The sequence below is a fragment of the Tachyglossus aculeatus genome, chromosome 25, assembly GCF_015852505.1.
Source record: "Tachyglossus aculeatus isolate mTacAcu1 chromosome 25, mTacAcu1.pri, whole genome shotgun sequence".
NCBI classification, from domain to species: domain Eukaryota; kingdom Metazoa; phylum Chordata; class Mammalia; order Monotremata; family Tachyglossidae; genus Tachyglossus; species Tachyglossus aculeatus.
The window spans coordinates 14,058,130-14,083,775 of NC_052090.1; the positions used below are offsets into that span (position 1 = coordinate 14,058,130).

The 25,646-nt window shown below is 42.0% G+C and overlaps 1 protein-coding gene across 1 annotated transcript in view; it reads left to right on the forward strand.

Annotated features, from left to right (window-relative positions):
- Nucleotides 1-25,646, forward strand: part of SNTG1 (syntrophin gamma 1) — a 403,312-nt gene that overhangs the window by 196,028 nt on the left and 181,638 nt on the right. Inside the window, exon 3 of the mRNA XM_038766634.1 lies at nt 23,347-23,401. Coding sequence (XP_038622562.1) covers nt 23,375-23,401 — 27 coding nt within the window. The 5' untranslated portion in view covers nt 23,347-23,374. The remainder of the gene's footprint in view (nt 1-23,346; nt 23,402-25,646) is intronic.

The following is a 25,646-nucleotide window of genomic DNA, read 5'->3' on the forward strand; positions in this document are numbered from 1 at the left end:
CAACCTGATTACCTTGTATCTCCCCCAGTGCTTAGAACAGTGCTTGGCACATAGTAAGAGCTTAACAAATACCAAAATTATTATTATTATTATTATTTGTGTGACCAGCTTGCATAGAGATCTGCCAGTCCACACTGAACTGTAAGCGTAACATAGCCGTTTGTGAGAGAAGCTGAAGTAGCTTAGTACAGTGCTTAGTACAGTGCTCTGCACACAGTAAGCACTCAATAAATACGATTGAATGAATGAATGAATGAAGTAGCTTCTTCCTTTGCCTTACTGCCTGGTTTTCTGGGTATTTGGAATCAGTTAAATCAAGATCAGTCTAATCAACCAAAAATATTTATTGACACCTCCTGTGTACAGAGCACTGAATTAACTACTTGGAGAGTACAATAGAATTTACTAAAAGTGATCCATGCTGTCAAGGAGTTTACAGTCTATCCCAGTGTACTTCAGCAAAAGACAGTAAGCAAGATTTTTTAGGGTTTTACTATTTGATCTCCCTTATTAATGTTTCTTCTTTCTCTTCTCCTTCCAGCCCCTTTTGGTCCCCTTATTTTTTCTTCTCACCTCCTCTTCACTCCTTCATCACACCCTCTCTCCAATTTTTTTTGCTCTCCATGCTACCAGATTAGGTGCGTAGCAGGGTAATATCACTCTTTAAAACCATTAGAGAGCATTAAATGTGCTTCATATAATTTCTGCATATTTTACTTGAAGGGAGTGTACAACTGGCTGAATGACTAGAGGGCAGTGAAAAACTATTTATTTTCTTTCCCATCTCATGGCAGTTTTCTGTTTTTGTTCCTAAATTTTAAAATATTTTTTTAGAAACCTCTCATGATAAAATTGTTTTTTACAATCCACATTTTATACCTCAGTAGAGTGTCGCCAGGAAGCCTCACTACCTTTTATCAACTTGAAACCATCCTAGCTCTGATTTGGTTGTCCAAAAACAACCTGCCACCTTATTTCCCCAATCAAACCAATATAAAGGTCACCCAACTTCCTTTTTTCTTGACCGTGAGGGAAGCAATCAACACATTTATTGCATACTCAATGGAAAATTAGTGATCTGAAAATGTCTGACCACAGACCATTGAAAGCAAAACACCTGAAGTCAGATCACCTTAAAGCTTCAAAGCTGTGGACAGTCCAAGGATCAAAATCAATTTTTGCTGAAAACATCAAATAGGGCATGGAGGAGATATCATTTTTTAACCTTTATTTTCTTCAAGAACTTTGAGTGGCTTGTTTTCAATGAATTGTTATGTGTCTCTGGGAAAGAGTAAATATGCTTCCACTGTACCCAGTATGCTTCCATAGATTTGCTTAGAGGCTAGGGTAGCTCAGTAGCGTGTTCATTAATATATTCTGTATGTTCCTTAAACACCTTCCTGCAGTCACACAATGTATGCTTGAATCCATTGCAGAACCTTGCAAAAAGATCCGAATGCAGCTGTCAGAACTAAGAGGGTAATGGCAGGTAGCTCATATATGTTCGAGATTCAGATGTACACGTGCTAATAAGCATGCTTTTTAGAGCTTGACAGAAGTCTACCTAAATATTAGATTTTCAATTCCATCAATTTTAAATTGGTTCTCAAGTCAGTCCAGGAAGCATCATGGCCTAGTGGAATGAGTTCAGGACTGGATTCTAATCCCAACTCCACCACTTATTTGGTGACCATGAGCAAGTTACTTAATAATAGTAACAATAATAATGATGGTATTTGTTAAGCACTTACTATGTGCCAAGCACTGCTCTAAGTGCTAGGGTAGATACCAACTAATCAGGTTGTCCCATGTGGGTCTCACAGTCTTAATCCCCATTTTACAGATGAAGTAACCGAGATACAGAAAAGTTAAGTGATTTACCCAAAGTCACACAGCTGACAAGTGGCGGAGGCAGGATTAGAACCCACAGCCTCTGACTCCCAACCCTGTGCTCTTTCCACTAAGCCGCACTGCTTCCCTGTACCTCAGTTCCTTCATCTGCAAAATGGGGATTCAATACCTGTTCTCCCTCGTACTTAGTCTGTGAGCCCAATGTGGGATCACCCACATTGTATCTTGTATCTACCCCTGTGCTTAGTACAGTGCATGGCATATAGTAAGCATTTAACGACAATTATTACTATCATTATCATTATTTTTATCAGTTTCTTGACCTCCATGACTATTCAAAAGTCCAGAAAATTTTGGTAGCAGGAGACAATTTTGATAAATCTAAAGTCTGGAAGATTGACAGTCAAGTAGCATTTAATTTTTATTCTGGTGGACCATAAATGGATACTTTAAATGGACCTAGATAATGATGAGGTAAATAGAAATTACCCAGTAAAATCTGGACATAGGCCAGATTCTTACTCCTCTTACTTGTTCTGATCGTAACTTGAAGTTTAATTTCTGAGTAATTCTATTTAAACCATTCGGTGTATCAGCAAATGCCACTTTTACATATGGAGCTGTGGTGAAATTTATGTACAGTATAATGGAGAGAGATTGTAGTGCTAATCTATATTTTTCTGCAAAATTTCACATATGATATTCTAGATTTCTGCATCCATCCAAGCAAGGCAAGAAGGAGACTCAAAGCAATGGCCTGTGGTGGGGAGGGAAATGATTTGTTATTCAGGGACAAGAAGAATGATATATTATACTTTTTTCCCCAAAAACCTGTATATACAAAAAATTACAATTATTTACTGGAATGTCTGGGTACATTCCCCTTCGTCAATCAATGAAAGCAAATACTTATTAGCACCCATGTTCTAGGTGCAAAAGTACAAAGATGTGGCCCCTTCTCTGGTAGGGAAGGGTTAAAGATCAGCCTGATGTCTCCACAAATATCAGTAAAGGAAAATAGATATTAAGTGGGCACAAAAATAGCCCCCCAAAATGTTTAGGCAGATTTTTAATTCCTTATGGGCAGGAAACCTGACTTGTGCCTCGGTATTATCTCCCCAGTAGTTAGTGCCGTCCACCTAACTCAGGAGGACCTCAATAAATGTCATCACTACCTCTGATGCTTGTTTACTAGAATTAAGGAAGTGACCACCTTGCTTGTTTACTAGAATTAAGGAAGAGACAAAAAAGAGAAGGAAGAGAATCAAAAATGACAGAGGGAAGATGACCTGGAAAGAGCCCAGGCTTTGGAGTCAGAGGTCACGGGTTCAAATCCCAGCTCTGCCAATTGTCAGCTGTGTGACTTTGGGCAAGTCACTTCACTTCTCTGTGCCTCAGTTACCTCATCTGTAAAATGGGGATTAAGACTGTGAGCCCCCCATGGGACAACCTGATCACTTTGTAACCTCCCTAGCACTTAGAACAATGCTTTGCACATAGTAAGCGCTTAATAAATGCCATTATTATTATTAGTAGTAGTATATTGAATGGGGGGGTAAACTTCTTGAAGTCAAGGGTCATGTCTACAAATTCTATGGTATTGTGATCTCCCAAGCACTTAGTACAGTGGTCTGCAAACAGTATATGCTTAATAAATACCATAGATTGATTAAGGAGAATGACAGGGAGAAGCAGGGCAATAGGTGGTGGAAGACATAATAGTAAGAATTAGAAAGGGAACAAGTCAGCCTCATTATCGTTTTTTTCAAATATTAAGTTTGCAGAAGTGAAGAAGAGGTAGTGGGGAGAAAAAGGCTTTTGGTGAAGTGACCAAAAATCTTTCAATCATTTCAAAACATGGTACAAGAATTATATACCATAGTTGCAGAACAGATGTATTGGCAAATGTGATCTTCAGAGATGGCCTGGACAGTTCTTGAACTTTATTTTCACCCCACAATATGCCTTTGGCAGGTTGCTCTACTAATCACTGAAAGGGAAGAGAAACTCTTCTATTTTTAGGCTTAGCTAGATTCAGAAAGAAAAATCAAATCAGCATAATAAAGTTCAATTGCTTGAATCCTTTTCTTTATGACTGTATTTCTTCTTACATTCTTACTTGAAAATCTGATTTCCTTACGATAATGTCTTAAACTGTGATTGCTGACTAAGAACTCTTGCAGTCACAAATTATGAGTGACAACAAACAATTATTCTAGGTTTAGCCAATTTAAGGTGGCTGAAGAATTTAAAATGCTTCCAAGCCTTTGGAAGCAAAAGAGACTATTTCAGGGTGGTATTGACTGGAGAAAAAAAAACATAGAGAGGAGACTGGAGATATTCGAACTCTTCGCTGGCTTCTTTGGGATGTCCATACCAAACAAAAACTCCTCACAATTGGCTTCAAGGTTCCCATTCCACCTCATCTAGTGGCTAGGCTAGGCTCTCTTTACCCATCATTTCCCAGGTTTCTCTAATCAGTCAGTAGCCCGGTCACAGTATGACTGGAGCTTGTACCTTCGTGATAGTTTGGCAGATCCAGGAGATGTGCCGGAGCAAGGATTCACAGCTGTGCCCTAAGCCTGTCCCTGTTGTGCTGCTTTTAAGGAAGCCATTATAGCTTCTGTGCTGGCAGTTGGAGAGACTGGGCTTGGTGTCATCCTTCTGATAGTCAGTTGTATTTATTGAGTGCTTACAGGGTGCAGAGCACTGTACTAAGCATTTAGGAAAACTGGTAGAAACATTTCCTGGCTAATGATCCAGAGGGGAAGACAGACATTAAAATAAATTATGGCTGTGTACCTACGTGCTGTGGGGCTGAGGGTGAGGTGAATAAATCCAAGTGCAAGGGTGACACAGAAGGAAGAGGCAGTCGAGGAAATGAGGGCTTAGTCAGGGAAGACCACCTGGAGAAAACGTGATTTTTAATAAGGCTTTATGAAACATTGAACATTGTGTTCCTAGGACAGGAGAGAGGTCAGGGTTCATGGCTCGGGAATGCAAAAATCCTCATACTATTGACAGGTTTGACAGGGGTGGGGTGAGGGGGCCAACATCATTGTTATTTGTGTCCCAGACTGAATCTTGTCAATACAGAATGATCCCTGGGAATGCTATTCTGGCAATTAATATTACATTTGCCCATGCAGACTGAAGCAATAAAGGGAACATTTCCTTGAACAAAATAGTTCTCTCATGCATACATGCCATTAAGTATTCCAATTTGACAGCTATTGATTTTTTTATTTTTAAAGGTACAGCAATAGGCATAAGATAGAGAGATAAAGTGACTCTCCCAAAGCTAGTCGGTTGCAATAAATCTTTTATTTTATAGACCCTATTAAGGGAAGCAATGTGACCTAGTGGAAAGAGCAAGGCCCAGGAGTCAGAGGACCTGGGTTCTAATCCCAGCTCTACCAGTTGCCTGCTATGTGATCTTGAGCAAACCCCTTAACTTCGCTGTGCCTCGGCTTTCTCATCCCCAAAATGGTTCTCTCTCATTACTTAGACTGTGAGCCCCATTTGGGACAGGGACTGTGTCCAACCTAATTAACTTGTATCAACCCTGGAGCGTAAAACAGTGCTGGGCACATATTAAATGCCTAACAAATATAAGGAAAACAGTATCATTATCCCCCTGGCCTTTCATATATAGTGGCCCCCACCCTACCTGCTCACATGTACGTATTTATTAAGCATCCACAGGGCAAACTGTGCACTCCCCTTGTACTGTGAAGGATTTAATCACAATAAGAAGTCACTGTTATTTACCATTAGTGAGCTGGCCAATTCTTTTTCCCTTTACTTTGAAAGGATATAGTTGCATTAAACAAAGCCCTTTCAGAAAATGAATGCAGACAAATATGGCCCTGCTGATATTTTCTAAAAAAAAAGTCCCTCTCCTCAGGTACTGTAGGAAGAGACAGAGCTAGGCAGAATGTTTGGGCAAGTTCATTCAGGGTCTAAGGGAGCAGAAGGGGCCCTTAAAGTGGCCAAGATCTCAGGCTGTTTTCTAAACTCCAACCCTGGTGGAGAAGCACCTGCAGAAGCGGGAAGTGTGTCACTGATCGCGACTGCTGGGTTTGGGCAGATTCTTGAGGAACCTCAAGCCCGGCAGGGCAGCAGAAAGAAATACTTGTAGCTCCGCTGCCTCGAAAGCAACTCCTTCACATTAGGACAGGTGGAAAGACTGATACCTTCCGTCTGCCACCCCGAACTCAGCTATGCGGAGAGGGCAGCCAGAAGGCATTGCCTGCAGCCATTCATTCCAAACACATAGAAGCAGTGTAGCCTAGTGGAAAGAGCTCAGGATGGGAAGGCAGGAGATCTGGGTTCTAAAGGCGTAGTGAATAGAGCATGGACCTGGGATTTGGAAGATAGTGGGTTCCAATACCAGCTCCATGACTTGTCCGCTGTGTGGCCTTGGGCAAATCACTTCACTTCTCTGACCTCAGTTACCTCTTCTGTAAAATGGAGATTGACTGTGAGCCCCATGCGGGACAGGGATTATGTCCAATCCGATTTGCTGGTATTCCCAGACTGAGCCCCTTCCTTCTTCTCCCCCTCATCCCCCTCTCCATCCCCCCATCTTACCTCCTTCCCTTCCCCACAGCACCTGTATATATGCATATATGTTTGTACATATTTATTACTCTATTTATTTATTTATTTTACTTGTACGTATCTATTCTATTTATTTTATTTTGTTAGTATGTTTGGTTTTGTTCTCTGTCTCCCCCTTTTAGACTGTGAGCCCACTGTTGGGTAGGGACTGTCTCTATATGTTGCCAACTTGGACTTCCCAAGTGCTTAGTACAACAGTATGTGCTCAATAAATACGATTGATTGATTGATTGATTCACCCCAGCACTTAGCACACTGCCTAGCACATAGTAAGTGCGTAACAAATATCACAATTATTACTTCTATTATTACACCCACTTCTGCCACTTCCTGCTGGGTGACCTTGGGCAAGTCATTTAAATTCCCCGAGCCTCAGTTTCCTCATTTATAAATTGGGATTGAATACCTGTTCTCTTTTTACCTTAAACTGTGATTCCCATGTGGGACAGGAATTATGTCTGACATGAAGCGCTTAGTACAGTGCTCTGCACACAGTAAGCACTCAATAAATATGATTGAATGAACAAATGAATGAATAGTGCTTAACAAATACCACATTTGCTGCTGCTGCTGCTGCTATTATTATTAGAATTGCTCTGAACATTTGAGTGTTTTGGTTTCTTAAGTGGGTGCCGGGACACTTATGAGTCTGGAAATCGCTGCTATAATAGGTATAGCTATAATGTATCGCCGCAACCTTTATTCTTTATTGGTGTCCTTGTTCTCCTATTTTTCTGCTAAATTTCTTCCTCATTTCTGCCACTAGTCCCCTCCCCAATATTCTTGGACTGTGTGCACTTTGTGGGCCTGAGACCCTGTCTGAATGATCATCCTTATACTATACTAAGCATTTAGTATAGGGTTCTGCACATGGTAGGTGCTCAAGGTTACTATTGAATGGATGACTGAATGAAGGAGTTCTTCTTTAATATCATGCAGAGGCCAACCTCAGCTCATATTCCAAGCCTTATAAAGTGGGAGCTTTTTAGGACCGAGTTAAAAAAAAAACACCATACTGATACACAACTTTTTAAATGTTTTTGTTGCACTGAGGCCTCTAGGTTATCTAGCTGGGAGGCTGAAGCTATGAAAATGAGTAAAGTTCCACATAATTCACTAAATCTTGAAATAAAATCAATCAATAGCAGTAGATTAATTATATTTACTTGTATCTTAATAACCTGAATTGCAGCCAGTAATGAGAAATATCAATTATGTGCTCTTTTTGCATGCAAAATTCATCCATTCTTATTTTTCTTGTACCAGCCAGAGAAAAATGTGTTTACTGGAGTAGTCATGGTTTTCATAAACTTTGAAAATGCCTCCTATAAAAATATGACAGGTTTACATGCTTTAGCAGCCACTTATATTGTAGTGTATGGTGTTCTCTCATTTAGCATCCATCCCAGTTCACTAAGTATATTAAAGTGCTCAATCACAACACTACTTTGTGAAATTTTATCTACTGACTCCACCCCTGGAACAGTTCAACCCAATCCCATGCTCTCTAAATGAGGTGTGATGACCTCGCCTTGAAGGGCTGTGATAGGACTCACAGCTTTAGCCATCGATTTTCCTGAAGAACATAAAATCTGTAAGAATGCGGAGCAGTAAACCTTCTGGCAGAAGTGAATAAATGCTTGTTCCACTCTGTGAATTTCAAATATGGTTCAAAATTCATCCATAATATGATTTTGATTTTTCACACATGCACTGATAGAGATGGATCAAACTAGGCAAGTTACAGTGGAATTTGGATGATCTACCTGCAAAAAGTAGAGGGCTATTGAAAGAGGATGAGGAAAGAGACCTCCGCGATACCTCGTAGCTCTAGGATGGCGTTCTCAGGGGGAGCCCAGGCTGTGTGCTGGAAGTTCATCCTAATAAAAATTATGGTTCTTGTTAAGCGCTTACTATATGCCAAGCATTGTTCTAAGTGCTGGGGTAGATACAAGGTTGTCAAGTTGTCCCCCCTGCAGCTCACAGCCTTAATCCCCATTTTCTAGATGAGATAACTGAGGCCCTGAGAAGAGAAGTGACTTTCCCAAGGTCACACAGCAGACCAGTGGTGGAGCCGGGATTAGAACCCATGACTTTCTAACTCCAAGGCCCAGGCTTTATCCACTACACCATGCTGCTTCTCCTTGAGTGCAGTGATTGTGTCTACCAACTCTATTGCACTATACCCCCCCAATCAGTTAGCACAGTGCTTTGCACGCAGTAAGTGCTCAATAAATGCCACTGATTGATTAATATGTGGAGAAAATAAATACTTTTATTACTACTCTGAGTAGACTGTGAGCTCGTTGTTGGGTAGGGACTGTCTCTGTATGTTGCCGATTTGTACTTCCCAAGCGCTTAGTACAGTGCTCTGCACACATTAAGCGCTCAATAAATATGATTGAATGAAATCAGTGGTATTTATTGAGGACCTGTTGTGTGCAGAACACTGTACTAAGCCCTTAGGAGAGTAAAATATGGTAGGTTGGTACACAAGATCCTTGCCATGCAGAGTTTACAGTCTAGGGGGGAGACAGGCATGAAAATAAAATTACTGATATGTATGTAAGTGCTGTGGGGCTGAAGGCAAAGTGAGTATCAAGTCCTTAAGGGGTACAGATCCAAATGCATAAGTGAAGGATGAATAGGAGCAATAAAGAGTAGGCATGATGGATGAGATTAAGGTACAGTAAGTAGGTTGTCATTAGAGGTGTGAAGTGTGCAGGATGAATTGTAGAAAATCAGGGTGGTGAGGTAGGAGGGAGAGAGCTGATTGAGAGCCATAAAGTAGGATATTCCTAAGTGGGTGAGTCAGATATTCCCTGGGGAGCAGCATGGCATAGTGGATAGGGCATGGATCTGGGAGTAAGATGATCATGGGTTCTAATTCTGGCTCCGCCACATGTCTGCTGTGTGACCTTGGGCAAGTTGCTTCACTTCTCTGGGCCTCAGTTTCCTTATCTGTAAAATGGGGATTGAGACTGTGAGCTCCACATGGGACAGAGACTGTATCCATCCCAATTTGCTTTTATCCAGCACAGCACTTAGAACAGTGCCGGGTACACACTAAGCACTTAACAAATACCAGAATTTTCTTTTTCTTCTGATTCAACCAAGGATTTCTGAAACAGGCCAGGGTAAACCGAATGCAGTCTGGTCTTTGAGGTTCCATCAAAACTAGAAAAAATTCTGGGTCACAAAGCAGTCAGGAACTCAGTAAAGGAGGAGCAGTTATTTCTGAGAAGCAGGTAGAGATATGTGGATCTTGTGCCTAGCAATGTGAGAGGGAGGAGGGAAAACTAGCTATGAGAGATTGGAATGTGCCTGCTGAATTTTGGCAAAAACCATGAAGAGTTGCTGGAGGCAAATGTTCAGAATCAGATTTCCTACAGGGCTGGCGCTAGCTGCTTGGCACTCCTGGGCAAACCAGTATTTGTAGCTTCTTTCGAGGCAGGGTGACAAGACGGTTCAAGAGCAGAACCACTTGCAGTCACAGTATTTACACGACTTGCATCATCCACTCTCCGACTGGGCCGAGGAAACATTGGTTATGGTTCCCATAAGTGCCCCAGTCTTGAGCTAGAGAGGAGAGTATTTAAAACACTAGAAGGACAAAAAGAGGCCACTTGGCTATAATTTCCTTTAGTGTCTGTCTCTCCTTTTAAATTGTAAACTCCTTGAAGGCAGGGATTGTCTCGGTAACTCTATCGTACTCTCTCGTACTTAGTACATTGTTATGCACAGAATAAGCCCTCAGTAAATACTACTGATGGATTGATTGATTTGATATTTTCAGTCCTGAATAGCAACTGTCAAGGGTTATCAGAGACCTAGGATGAACATAGCTAAGAGCCCAGGTCAAAAAGCTATGGAGACAGTTGTCCCACTGCATCCATGGAATTGGCACCTCTTCTCTTATGCCATCTACCACCCCTAAATGTAGCCTCTTATTCCCCGTTATAGATCTCTCATATGGCATGGTGGATAGAGCTCGGGCTTGAGAGTCAGAAGGCCATGGGTTCTAATCCCTGCTCTGCCACTTGTCTGCTGTGTGGCCTTGGGTAAGACACTTAACTTCCCTGTCCCTCAGTTCCTCATCTGTAAAATGGGGATTAAGACTGTGAGACCCATGTGGGTCATGGATTGTGTCCAACCTGATTTGCTTGTATACACCCCAGTGCTTAGTACAGTGCCTGGCACACAGTAAGTGCTTAATAATTCCCATAATTATTATTATTATGAATTTATCCAAACCTTTCTCAAGCCTATTGCTCTTTTGGGAGCACAACGTCCAGAGTGTTACCTGCTGGGAAAAATGTTCTTTTATTTGTTTGGGCCATTTCACCTTCAAGCTTCAAATGATGCTTCCCTACCTCTTTTGTTAATGTTCTTTTTCATTTAGTTCTTTAACTCTGCGTTGGAATTCCCGGGCTATTTAGTCAAGTAGAGTATTTCTCCTGGCTTTTCTCATTCTTTTGATGAAGTGCACGGTCTAGTTAGAAGAAGACTTAGTTTGATGGATGGAGACATCCTCTGGACAGGAAAAAAATGGAAAGCCCAGCTTTGGCAGCTGTTACACCTTCATTTATCTGTCTGGGTCCTTGGTGGGTCTTCTAAGGATTTGGCAGGTTTCGCAGGTCAGCTGCATCAGCTATTTAAGGATCTGGTGACTTAGCTGCAGGAAGCAACTGATATTAGTGTTTTTACTGATTTGATCATATTTTATAAATTAAGTGATCAGTTTCACCTCTTGCCATCTGAACTGGACTACATGAGTGTACATATAATCCAAGACATCTTCAATCTTGCCACTTGAAGAGGGGGTTGAGTGGCATGTTGTACCGCTTCAGATTCATGGCTGATTTACAATTATGGCACACTTTGTGAAGAAATTGATAACAGGTGGGCTCTGATGCCTGTATTTAAAAATATGAGCTGCATATGTGGGATTGATTTGCATTCCTCTTCTTGGCAACTAAATGTTCTTTAACAGCTAGTTTGGTGTCGATTTCACAAACACAAACCCTGAAAAATGCCTCCAAGTCAGAACCTTTGATCAGACGTTTCTTCACCTTAGAACAATTTGACATTGTTTTTGAAAAATGAATTCAGATATTTTCTGCCTCAAAAAAGCACTTTATGAAAAAGAGACAAAATATGATAGCTGGAAAAGCATCTTTAACCTTGTCACTGCTTTTTCTTTCCCCAGCTAATGTGTATATTTGAGACAATCTACGTATTACACTGTATCAGAGTCATCTTATAAAATTTGTAAGAACATATATTATTAAATGATTGTGATCATCTCTCCATTTTAAACATCCCTGGGGAAAGTATAAAGCAAATGATATGTGCTCTTTGCTACAAAACAGATGTAAAAAATTCAATTAATTAAGGTATTGACCTGAGTTCAACATAATTTCCCATCACTTTATTACAGTAATAAGATTTAAAGTCATCTTGTACTCTGCATTGTAACTGGAATTGTTTTATATTATTAGAATGTTTTTTTCACCTTTGCCCTGGCACCTTTCCTAAAGGCTAAGAGATGGGTAGTTACAGATATGGATTGACCGATGTTTTGGGAGAGATTGTAGAAATTTGTGGAAGGGGAGTCTTGCTAATTCTATTAATAGAAAACGTAAAAAAGCATGCAGGAGATTGAATTGTGTGGGCTGAGTTGTACTAGGAGAACAAAGAGATGAAGTGGGATAAATGTCCTAGTCTTAGCAAGAAGGGAATCTCCAAGGCTCAAAATATTAAGGGAAAGTGGAAGGGGCTTATTTTATTTTTTATGAAACTTGTCCTTCTTTCCATCCTCTGGAACCAGCATCATTAAATCCTCTTATCCTCCCCACCCAGCCCTGCAATCTTTGCTGTTGTTCTAACATATAGTCTCAGACCCAGGTATTGCCATTCTAGGACAACCCTTAGTTGGAAATTATCTTTTAATTGTCTTTTAAGACAATTATCAGTTATCTTTTAAGTAGACATGAACCTGCCGAAGGGAATGCGTCACACATATACAAGGGCAAGAGTGGGCCAGGGAGAGAATTCAGGGCCCCTCCGTAGTGGTGATGGGGGTGGTGAGCACTTAGTTTTAGGAAGCTAATGCGGGAATTCATCTCCAATTTGGGGAATGATAGTCAGTGATTGGGCAAACTCCTGAGCCAATTAGGAAGAAAGCCCCAAAGCTACCTCTGGAGGGGGAAAAAAACTAGCCCAGTTTAATGGTCTGAGTGCGGAGTTAAACAATCAAGCAAACAAACAAAAAAATCATTGTATCAAACCCTATTAGCATCAGATAAGCCTGAGCTAAAGTTAGAGATATAAAGATGCAAACAGATTCCATGACATTTTTTTCCCCTATCCAATCAATAGTGATTTTAGTTTCAATCAATCAATCAATCAATCAATCGTATTTATTGAGCGCTTACTATGTGCAGAGCACTGTACTAGGCGCTTGGGAAGTACAAATTGGCATCACATAGAGACAGTCCCTACCCGATAGTGGGCTCACAGTCTAAAAGGGGGAGACAGAGAACAGAACCAAACATACCAACAAAATAAAATAAGTAGGATAGAAATGTACAAGTAAAATAAATAAATAAATAAATAAACAGAGTAATAAATATGTACAACCATATATACATATATACAGGTGCTGTGGGGAGGGGAAGGCGGTAAGGCGGGGGGATGGAGAGGGGGACGAGGGGGAGAGGAAAGAAGGGGCTCAATCTGGGAAGGCCTCCTGGAGGAGGTGAGCTCTCAGCAGGGCCTTGAAGGGAGGAAGAGAGCTAGCTTGGCGGATGGGCAGAGGGAGGGCATTCCAGGCCCGGGGGATGACGTGGGCCGGGGGTCGATGGCGGGACAGGCGAGAGCGAGGTACAGTGAGGAGATTAGTGGTGGAGGAGCGGAGGGTGCAGGCTGGGCAGTAGAAGGAGAGAAGGGAGGTGAGGTAGGAGGGGGCGAGGTGATGGACAGCCTTGAAGCCCAGGGTGAGGAGTTTCTGCCTGATGCGCAGATTGATCGGTAGCCATTGGAGGTTTTTGAGGAGGGGAGTGATATGTCCAGAGCGTTTCTGGACAAAGATAATCCGGGCAGCAGCATGAAGTATGGATTGAAGTGGAGAGAGACACGAGGATGGGAGATCAGAGAGAAGGCTAGTGCAGTAGTCCAGACGGGATAGGATGAGAGCTTGAATTAGCAGGGTAGCGGTTTGGATGGAGAGGAAAGGGCGGATCTTGGCAATGTTGCGGAGCTGAGACCGGCAGGTTTTGGTGACGGCTTGGATGTGAGGGGTGAATGAGAGAGCGGAGTCGAGGATGACACCAAGGTTGCGGGCTTGTGAGACGGGAAGGATGGTAGTGCCGTCAACAGAGATGGGAAAGTCAGGGAGAGGACAAGGTTTGGGAGGGAAGACAAGGAGCTCAGTCTTCGACATGTTGAGCTTTAGGTGGCGGGCGGACATCCAGATGGAGATGTCCTGAAGGCAGGAGGAGATGCGAGCCTGGAGGGAGGGGGAGAGAGCAGGGGCAGAGATGTAGATCTGGGTGTCATCAGCGTAGAGGTGATAGTTGAAGCCGTGGGAGCGAATGAGGTCACCAAGGGAGTGAGTGTAGATTGAGAACAGAAGGGGACCAAGCACTGAACCTTGGGGAACTCCCACAGTAAGAGGATGGGAGGGGGAGGAGGAGCCTGCAAAAGAGACTGAGAAAGAACGACCGGAGAGATAAGAGGAGAACCAGGAGAGGACGGAGTCTGTGAAGCCAAGGTCAGATAACGTGTTGAGGAGAAGGGGGTGGTCCACAGTGTCAAAGGCAGCTGAGAGGTCGAGGAGGATTAGGACAGAGTATGAGCCGTTGGATTTGGCAAGCAGGAGGTCATTGGTGACCTTTGAGAGCGCAGTTTCCGTGGAATGAAGGGGACGGAAGCCAGACTGGAGGGGGTCGAGGAGAGAGTTGTTGTTGAGGAATTCTAGGCAGCGCGTGTAGACAACTCGTTCAAGGAGTTTGGAAAGGAATGGTAGGAGGGATATGGGACGATAACTAGAAGGTGAGGTGGGGTCAAGAGAGGGTTTTTTTAGGATGGGAGAGACATGGGCATGTTTGAAGGCAGAGGGGAAGAAACCAGTGGAGAGTGAGCGGTTGAAGATGGAAGTTAAGGAGGGGAGAAGGGATGGAGCGAGAGATTTCATAAGATGAGAGGGAATGGGGTCAGAAGCACAGGTGGCCGGAGTAGCACTTGAGAGGAGGGAGGAGAGTTCCTCTGAGGATACCACTGGGAAGGATGGGAGAGTAGCAGAGAATGTTGAGAGCCGGGGGGTTGGAGAAAGGGGGGAAGAGACTTTGGGGAGGTCGGACCTGATGGATTTAATTTTGTTAATGAAGTAGGAGGCCAGATCGTTGGGGGTGAGGGAAGGAGGAGGGGGAGGAACCGGGGGCCTGAGAAGGGAGTTGAATGTACGGAAGCTAATGCAGGAAGTCATCTCCAATTTGGGGAATGATAGTCAGTGACTGGGCAAACTCCTGAGCCAATAAGGAAGAAAGCTCCAGAACTATCTCTGGAGGGGGAAAAAACTAGCCCAGTTTAATGGTCTGAGTTTAGAGTTAAACAGTCAAACAAAAAAAAAAAAAATCATTGCATCAAACCCTGTTAGCGTCAGATAAGCCTGAGCTACAGTTAGAGATATAAAGATGCAAACAGCTTCCATGACATTTTTTTTACCCTAGAAGAAAGCTTTCCCTGCCTAATCTCTCATCTCCCCATCCTACTTTCCCTCCCTCCCTCCCCTCTCCCATGCACTTAATCCCAGTTCCTGAACAGGCTGGTACTCTCCGCATCCCCACAGCACATATACACATATCCTTATATCCGTTTGCTTCCCTTGTCCATTATTTTATTTTAATGTCTATTCCCTCCTTTAGACTGTACTTGAGGGCAGAGTTCATGCCTACCATTTGTATTGTATCCTCTCAATTGCTTAGAACAGTATTCTTTACAAAATGCTCAATAATTACCACCAATTGATTTCAAACTGTAGTTAGGCTTGCTGTGCCGTAGACATGACCACTGAAGTCCTAGGGCTCATGTCTTTCCGCTACGTGATCAGGCACTTAGAAAGGTTCATCAGTTCTCTTGTCAACTAAGGTACTGTTTAATTCAATACTATTGCAAGGCAATAAGCGGCCTGTGTGAAAGAGTCTGCGTGTCCGCCAGACAAGTCACTTGCACTTTCTCTTGGTAGTCTTATAAAGTGTGCTTGATGTTTGATATTTCTTTGCATTGTTTTTGAAATTTGAAGATGTCTCTATCACTGAGATCCAAGTAGAAGATATCTCTACTTAGACTTCCCACCGACACCTCAAATGTAATATATTCAAAACAGAACTCATTTTATCACCCAAGCCTTGCTGTCCCGCTAACTCTCCCATCAGGGTAGACAGCACCAACCACCTTCCCTGTCTCACGAGTCTTTAACTTTGGTTATATAATTACCTCATCTCTCTCATTCAACCCACACATTCAATCTGTCACCAGATCCTGCCACTGCAAAGTTCACAACATCGCTAAAATCCACTCTTTCCCTTCCATTACAACAGCTACTATGGTGAGCCAAGCACATTTTTAATGATATTTATTATGTGCTTACTATGTGCCAGACACTGTACTAGGCACTGGGGTACACACAAGCTAGTCAGGTTGGACATAGCCCCTGTCCCAAATGGGACTCACAGTCTTAATCCCCATTTTACAGATGAGTTAACTGAGGCAAAGAGAAGTTAAGTGACTTGCCCAAGGTCACACAGCATACAAGTGGCAGAGCTGGGATTAGAACCCAGGTCCTCCGACTCCCGGGCCTGTGCTCTTTCCACTAAGCCATGCTGCTTCTCAGTGATCCTATGCCGCCTTGACTACTGCATCAGCCTCCTAGCTGGCCTCCCTGCCTCCTATCTCACCCCACTTCAGTCCAAACTTCATTCTGCTTCCTAGATCTTTTTTCTAAAAAAATTTTCAGTCCATGTTTTCCAACTCCTTAAGAACCACCAGTAGTTGCCCGTCCATATCCACATCAAACAGACAGTTCTTAACATTAGCTTTAAGGCCAGTTAACCTACTCACTGTACCTCGATTTGGCTACATCACTAGCGACGCCACCACCTTCCACATCCTGTTTCTGGTGTGGAATTCCCTCCCACTTCAAATCTGACAGACCATCATTCTCCCCACATTCAAAATCTTATTCAGATCACATCTCCTCCAAAAGGCCTTGCCTGACTTAACCCTCAGTTCCCCTACTCTCTCTCCCTTCTGTGTTGCCATTGCTCTTCAGCTGATGTGCATAATTGTGTATTCCAGTATGTATTATTTATTCTGGTAATTATCAGTTCATTCTGATCTTTCCTCTTAGCATATTTGTTCCATATATATTTTAATGGCATTAAGCACTTACTATGTGTCAGACACTGTACTAAGCTCTGAGGTAGATGCAAGTTAGGCAGGTTGGACAGTCCATGTCCTACATGGGGCTCACAAGCCTTAATTCACATTTTACAGATGAGATAACCGAGGCACAGAGAAACTAAATGACTTCCCCAAGGTCACAAATAGCATAGCTGGTATTAGAACTCAGAACCTTCTGACTCCCAAGACTGTGCTCTATCCACTAGGCCATGCTGCATCTCTATTTCATCCCCACTCTTCCTACTGCTCCCGCTATGAGTACTTTATAGATTGGCCTCACCCTTTAGATTGTAAACAACTTTTGGACTGGGATAAGGATTTGGCTTCTGTTGTACTTCCCCAACTCATAGTAGAATTTGGTATTCAAATACCATTACTGCTACCTCAAGTGCACATGGTAAGATGGTTCTTAGCCCTGCTGTTGTATCTGCCACTTGTAAGGCATGTCACCGTTTGGAATGTGTTTCTCCATCTTCTAAAAGCTTTGGTTTTAGAAGCAATGTATTCCCAGAGTCATAATTTCACACTGGAGAAATTAGAGCCCATTTCTCCCCCATCACTCCCTCTTATGACACTCCCTTCTCTGTCTGTTAAGTACTGATACTGCAGAAGCCAGTGAACATAATCCTCTTTGAAGGGAATTTTGAAAACTAAAATCCTGATTTTGGTCATTAAAGATTTTACAGCTCTCTAAAAGGGCAAGGCTTTTAGGTTCACAGTTCTGGAAATAATTCAAACTAGGTAATTACATTCTGTCTAACTAAATTAGTCGTACATTTTCAATTGACTATGGTATTCCTCTAGACTTAATGGGCCGTGCAACTTTGTAGTGGTGGTATGCTCTGTTAAACCACTACCCTGTTTCACCTAAAAGACACCCTGGTTTGCTCTGGGTTGTACCATGAGTCAGGAAGAGAGCTTGCAAGATTTAAAAATTTTTTTTTGTTATGTTTTGAGGTAGGATATAATCTTGGTATTGTGGAACTGGAAAGGAGTCTGGACTCACCCTACCTTCCGTGAATAGAAGTGTGGCCCAGAGTAAAGAGCACAGTCTTGGGAGTAAGGTGGTCTGGGTCCTAATCCTGGCTCTGCCTTTTGCCTGCTGAGTGATCTTGGGCAAATCCTTTCACTTTTCTGTGCCTTGATTTTCTCATCTGTAAAATGGGAGTTAGCTTGTTCTCTCTCTTACTTGTACTGTGAGCCCAGTGTGGGACAGGGTCTGGGTCCAGGCTGATTCATTTATATCTACCCCAGGACTTAGAAAAGTGCTTGGCACATAGTAAGCACTTAAAACATGCTTATTATTAGTATTATCATTATTTTTATTGAACAAGGCTGAGGAACAGATTGAAAACACTGCCTAATCTGTTTTGGGGAAGGTGCCAGGGCACTGAATACCGCTTGCCTAATGCCTTCTAGACTGTGAGCCCGTTGTTGGGTAGAGACCGTCTCTATATATTGCCGATTTGTACTTCCCAAGCGCTTAGTACAGTATTCTGCACACAGTAAGCGCTCAATAAATACGATTGAATGAAGGAATGAGTGAATTCTAGTCCAGCCGCCATCTCCACTATCAGGCCAATCTTCCCCAGACGGGATGCTTGAGCGGACATGTGACGAGATGAGATGGAAGAGGCCGTGGGTGAGCGGGTAGAGTACTAAGCCTGCAATCACTGTGTGTCATTATGCACCCAATCCCAAGCACTTAGGTCAGGGAGGGGACAGGGTGACCCGATAATCCGGCAGGACACAACCAGAGATTCTTTTGCTTCCAGTGAAGAAAAAGTTGACTATCATATTGTAGTACCCTCAGGATACCTAATTCCTCATATGAGCTCTTCCACTGGCCTGCTGTGTAACCTTAGATAAGTCTGTAACCTCTCTGGGTCTCTGTTTCTTCATTTGTAAGATGGAGATAACAAGGTCTTCTTCTACCAAACTTACAGAGAAGATATGATGATGATAAAATGAGATAATAGGTATGAAAGTACTTTGGAAAAATAGAAGCACTATGTAAATATTCAGGGTATTATTATTTTTAGTAGTTAAAAATGTTATTAGAATGGTGATTGAATTAAGGGAACAATAAGAAATGGACTGGATTAATATGTTAAGGTTATTAGAATGGTGATTGAATTAAGGGAGCAATAAGAAATGGACTGGATTAATATGCTATTTCAACAAGAGGAAAGGTGTGCTATGTAAATGTGTATTAGCTTCACAAACCTTTGACTACCAATGGTATTATCTCCAAAGGTTGTCAAGTCTATTTGCAGTAGCTAGCACATTTCTTCGTTTTTCTAAATCATTGAAGAAAGCCTAATATATGACATTCTAATGGGCATCACAACCAACAGCATTGTATTTATCAAGAATTTCCATTTCAAATATGCTGCTCTTGTAAAGCTACCCAATGACAAGTGTCAGTGCCACTAAGTAAATGAGGGAACTAGAAAAGTGCATTTCATTTTGTATTTTATTCAAAGGGAAAGTAATCAACTTAATATATTCTTTTAAAAAAGAATCGATCATTAATATTTATATGGACTTTCTTTTCAAAATTTCTTCCCTATTGTTCTTCATGTTGGAAAGTGAATCCTTTCTGTCTTCCCTTACACAATTATGTTCAGATAATTTCCTTTATAAGGATATCCTTATCCTAAGAGGGCACCAGTGGTATGACGTCCTTCGAAGTCGAAACTAGTAGCATTCATCTGACTCCAACGTGACACAGCATCCAAGAGATGGGGTGTCTCCTAACTTCATTTTGAAACACACATTACTTTTCCTTCTTCAGCTCAAAAGAGTATAGAGGAAGGGTGAGGAATGAGTAGTCTTGAAGTTTGAAGCAAAATGGGAGTTGGGAGGGTTGACAGTTAGTCAGCAAAGTGACCAGAGGATGCACTTGATCTGATGAGAACAAAGTAGAGTATTAGACTCTGTCCCTCCAGGAGCCTCGCGATCTAGGATTAAATTTAATTCTCAGAAATTAATTAGACTAGGTAATACCAATTGTGTGGAATAGAAGCCCAGTTACAGAATTCCGAATGGTCAGGGAGATCCCAAAACATTACAGCATTATGCAAAATATGCTGCTCCTCAATCTCTGAAGGGTGATTCTATTGGCAGGAAGGTGATGTTCAAAGGGAGAAGGAATGCCAAGAAAATTGAAGCCTGTACCACCACTGCTATTTCAGCTTGTTCCTGGAGACAAAAAGAAAGAAATTAACAATTTGCATACCCCAATGCCCCAGATATCTGAATCAGTCAATCACTGGCATTTATTGAGCACTTACTATGTGCAGAGCACTGGATTAAATATTTGGGAGAGTACCATACAGCAGAATTAGCAGACACTTTCCCTGTCCATAATGAGTTTACAGTCTATAGATAATCTGGATTCTGCAGCATGAAGCAGCATGGCACAGTGGATAGAACCTGGGCCTGGGAATCAAAAGGTCATGGATCCTAATCCCAGCTCTGCCACTTGTCTGCTGTGTGACATTGGGTAAGTCATTTCACTTCTCTAGGCCTCAGTTACCTCATCTGTAAAATGGAGATTGAGCCCCACTTGGGACAGGGACTGTGTCCAATCCAATTTGCTTGTATCCACCCCAATGCGTGGAACAGTGACTGGCACGTAATAAGCGCTTAACAAATATCATATTTATTATTATTATTACAGAATAGCACCTTGTCCTTATGGTTAAGTGAAAATAATTTAACAAATACAACATCTGAAGTCATAGTAAGTGATGGAATAGACATCGGAGTGACATTTGTATTTGTAAGATACCATATTTTTGGCCTAGTTAGAAATGTGACCTTGAGGATTATGAAAAAATTGTTTTTTTAAGAATTGCCTCCCGAAAGGTACAGCAATCAATTTTTCATCACACCTTGGGTAACCTCAGAAAACAGATTCAAGCCTTCAAGAATGCATTTTTATGATATTGTTTTAAGGGAGCTGCATGAAATATTTAAATATATTTTAGTTAAAAAATGAATGAACAATTGCACATATATATGTATATATACATGGGTATACATATGCATAGCATGCTTAAAATGTCTAAAATAATTCCTCTCGAGCAAAAAACACCTACTGAATAACAAGTTGTGACCCTTTTCCCAGAAATAAGTATAGTGGTACATTAATAGCCTGCAAAAAGAGTACAAATTTTCTATTTTTAATTTAGACTGGGGCTTTCTTAATTTAGAAAAACTTCAAATGTGCTAGCCATTGCAAAAAGACAAGGTAACCATTCCAACCCCTGGATGCTTTTAAATTTCCCACCCTCCTCCCCTCACCATCATATCTTTCAAAGCAGATTACCCTACTCTGACTCCTAGGCACCCCTAAGTTCCTTTTCCTGACCCTCTGATCTAGCCAAGCGGGGTGAGCAGAGCATACGTGGGAGGTGACCTCTTTGTGGCACAAGAAGAAGCAGCCTCACTGGTGAATTTCATCATCATAGCAGCATCTTCAAGTATGAAGGATAACTCAATAAAAGACAAACTTTCTTTTCCCCTAGAAGTCTAGTGATTGAGCACTGACTCAGTTGCAATTGTTTTATGAAGGAAGTTATGTTTTTCCATTCTCTCAATCTCTGAAGATATTTCCTGATAGCAGAAAAAGCTCTTTGAGAGGAGTAGCAGTCTGCCAGGTGACTGGGAGACTGGCCATTCATTGAGTTCTCTGTGGCATCCTCAGCATTAAGACACTCAGGCACAGCTCCTCCCAAAATACTTCCCTCTACTCCCAGGGAGAATAACTTTAGTACCTAGTGTAATTGGGCTCCTCCATTAACAAACAATATTTTAATCAATCAACTGTATTTATTGAGCACTTACTGTGTACAGAGCACTGTTCTAAGCACTTGGAAGAGTACAAAAGCAGAAATCATGGCAACTGTCCCTCCTTTTGCTGCATATTCTCAGATCAGAGTTAGGAACTTTCCTTTAGGTTTGATAGCAGGGTATTTTAAACTGCTTCCCCACCTAACTCCCTCCTCCTGCCTTTTCAGAGACTGTCAGAGTGGAAGAAAGGCATGGGGGATAGAATAAACACCTGTCCACTGGGATAGAACTATAGTTACCCATCAATTTATTTTTGTACTTGAAACACTGAAAGAATAATCACCAGATAATCACTTTTCACCTCACACAGAGTTGATCCTCCGTTTCTTGGTGTTTTTCAGATTCAGCTCTTTGTTGTCAAGGGAAAGTCTGCAAACCGAAACAAGTTATTTGTGGCCCACAGTCAGTAGTTACACCTATTGTATCAACAAATACATTTTTGGTAATAAAGAAAACAATGAAACCCTCAAAGAAATATATGTCGCGATCCATAACAGGACTCTGTGTAGGTCAGTGGTAATCTATCAACTCAGTATTGGTTTGGGAAACAGATGACAATCTGTTTCACAGATATCCGTGGGCTGGGGTTATTAAAATTTCATCAGTCACATAGAGCAAGTACAAAATCGGTACATAGTAGTTCATCATCACAAAGGCCCATGTGTTATCTACTCTGAAATTAAAGCATTATTTTGCTGTGACATCTCATTTTCCTAAATCACTAGGCTCTGTCAGTATTGTTTTACAATGACAGGATACCATTATCCTATGACAGCACCTTATTCCAGTAAGTGTACCTGGTGACTGAAACAAAACTATTTAACTGTGCACTGTGCAAATTCCAAAGTTCAGCTTGACATGTGTTTGAAGCCCAGCTCTATCTGCTCAGTCAGTGATCATGGTGCGCATTGCACCAAAACCAGGACTCCAGTGAGTTCCAGTTTGGGGTAATTTTGGCTTCTCCAGCACAGTGATGCTTCAGAAAATTAGTCCCTCTGATAAATGATTTGCTTTTCCATACCAATAATGTTTGTGAATAAGACCTAACGTCCAAGAGAAAAAATTAGTCGGGCATAAAGCTTTTTAATTAGAAGAAAAAAGATTAGTCAACCCTTTGCAAGAGATAACAGCGTGAAATGCAACTTTTAATTACTCCTTCCAAGGTCCTTTTCCCAGCAGCAACTACGACTTCAAAAATGAATGTAAGAAATAAAACAACACTTGAGGAAATAGGTTAATCGTACAATAGATCATGTTTGCATGCTTAGTGGAGCAGAGAGATGGGCTGAAATACTCTTTCCCACTTAAGTTTACTGAATGAAATGAGAATATTGATATTTTATAAAAGCCGCTGACTTCTTTTTCTTCTCTCTTTCCTTCCACTTCATTTATGCCCCAACAGCAGTTCCTGTGAATTCTTTCCCTCTCTGAGAAAGCCATAAACCTAGATGGAGGATAAGACTTTTGCTTTTTAAATTTAATATCCATATTCATGGTTTCCTCCTATATAGTCTTTGATGCTGAGGTCTATTTCTCTCTTTTTTCCAGACAAATACTCTCTGCCGTGCCATAGCACATGGATTTCAGGACTACCTGTGAAGAGGTAGGTTTAAAATGTCTTTCCTCTTTCCACATAAACCAAGAGCTGGATTAGAATGGATATTCAGGGAATGATGTGTAGAAACAGAGGCCCACTAAAAGGGTTTGGCTAAAGGTCAAGTTTGACCTGTCAGTCTTTTCCTGCCATCTCAGTAAAATACAAGTAGTAATAATGATGGTATTTGTTAAGCGCTTACTATGAGCCAGGCACTGTACTAAGTCCTGGGGTGAATACAAGCAAATAAAGTTGGACTCAGTCCCTGTCCCATGTGGGGCTCATGGTCTCAATCCCCATTTTATAGATGAGGTAACTGAAGCACAGAAAAGTGTAGAGACTTGCCTAAGGTCACACAGCAGACAAGTGGTGGAGTCAGGACTTTATGAATCCCAGGCCTGTGCCCTTTCCACTAGGACATGCTGCTTCTCATGTATGCTTAAAGAAATCTCAGTTTTTGATGCAACATCTTGCATCATCCCCTATATTTACTGAGTGCCTTCTGTGACCACTGTACTGAACCTAACCTCCCTTCCTCATCATACTGGGTGTCATTTATTGGGCTGCACTTGAGTGGAGTGATGGCCTAAATTCCAGTACCTGGCCGTACACAGATTTAAATACTGGGCTGCACATCGGAGTCCAGCCCAAGTCAACGGGGAAAGGAAGTGGGCCTAGGTCTCACTTCCAGGAAACACCTCTACCATCTGCTAGCTTGTTCTTCACCAGGCTCAGCAATCCACTGGGGACCATTGAGCATCTGGGAATGTGTTAAGGCCCTGGTGCCCATCCTGCAACCCTTTGCCCCAGAACTCTACGGCACTGTGGAGGCTGTAGAACTCCGCTTAAGTTGGTCTATGGGCCTGGGACTGGCCTGGACTGGCCTGGTACAAAACTGTAGATTTCACCAATAAAGCTCTCTGTGGGAAGATGACACCTCAAACCTGGAGAGAATATTAAGCTCTGGGCTCCCCTCTTCCACCAGGCGGGCAGCGTCTCAGACGTCCGGCCCTTGAAGATACCAAGGCGGTCCAGTGTGGGTAGGGGCAGAGCAGAGATCTCACATTTCTTTCTGCAGGGTATTCTCTTTGGCTTGGGCACACTCCCTGGGTGCCCAGACCAGCTTATTTACATTCCTTGTGGAATTTAGAATGCATGAGAGTCTACCTCTCAAGGGAGGAAAATGTTTTCTTCTCTGTTCATTCATTCATTCAGTCGTATTTATTGAGTGCTTACTGGGTGCAGAGCACTGTACTAAGCACTTGGGAAGTAAAAGTCCGCAACATATAGAGACGGTCCCTACCCAACAACGGGCTCTGTACCAGCCCCAGTGTAAATAGACTGCCAACTTGCACCTGGATATAGACTGTGAGCCCATTGTTGGGTAGGGACCATCTCTGTATGTTGTCAAATTGTACTTTCCAAGCACTTAGTACAGTGCTCTGCACACAGTAAGTGCTCAATAAGTACAATTGAATGGAGTGAATATATACTTGAATATTAATTTTATAACAATTTCTGTTACAACAGAGTCTTTTGTTCCACACAAAAGCCCCTTGACATTGGACAGAAAAACCTTTTTGGAGCTTTAGTAATGTATTTGAATGAACCAAAAACAAGAAAGCGTATAAAGCAGTATTCCTTAAGATCATCATTAATCTTTTTACCTTAAAAGAAAAGTACATTCACTTGATTTTGTCCATCAATCGAAAGAGATTTGTCTTTTGATTCAAAAATGACACTGCTTGAAAGTGTGATTGTACCCATCGGGGTGAAATATTCTTTCACACTTTATCTATACAGACACTTCTTCTAGCCCCTCACCAGTCTGCTGAGCTTTGCTCAGATGACATTGGTTTGGAGCGTCAAGATATGTCCCACTGCTGGCAAAATACATGCTTCAGTTGCTTTTGCAGTAGTGGTCATGATCTGCAGAGAGCCCTCCAAAATTTCTTGCTCAGTTGCACCCATTTTAGAAAGACTGACAGGGAGAAAGGGTGCAGTTGGTGGTTGCATAACAGACCTTAATATCCCTATGTCCTCACCCTTTTCCCAAACCATCTACGCATATGATAGAGTGGCTTAGTCTGAGCCAGGGAAGTAGTTTCCACTTGCTTGCAAAAAATCAGGGGGAAAGGCAAAAGAGAAAATAAAGAAAAACAATGGGAGTATGTGTGTGCATTGTCCTCTGCATAAGTAGGCAGACAAGAGCTGGAAAACATCAGGAGCGTCAGAGCAGGGGCAATGCAGGGAT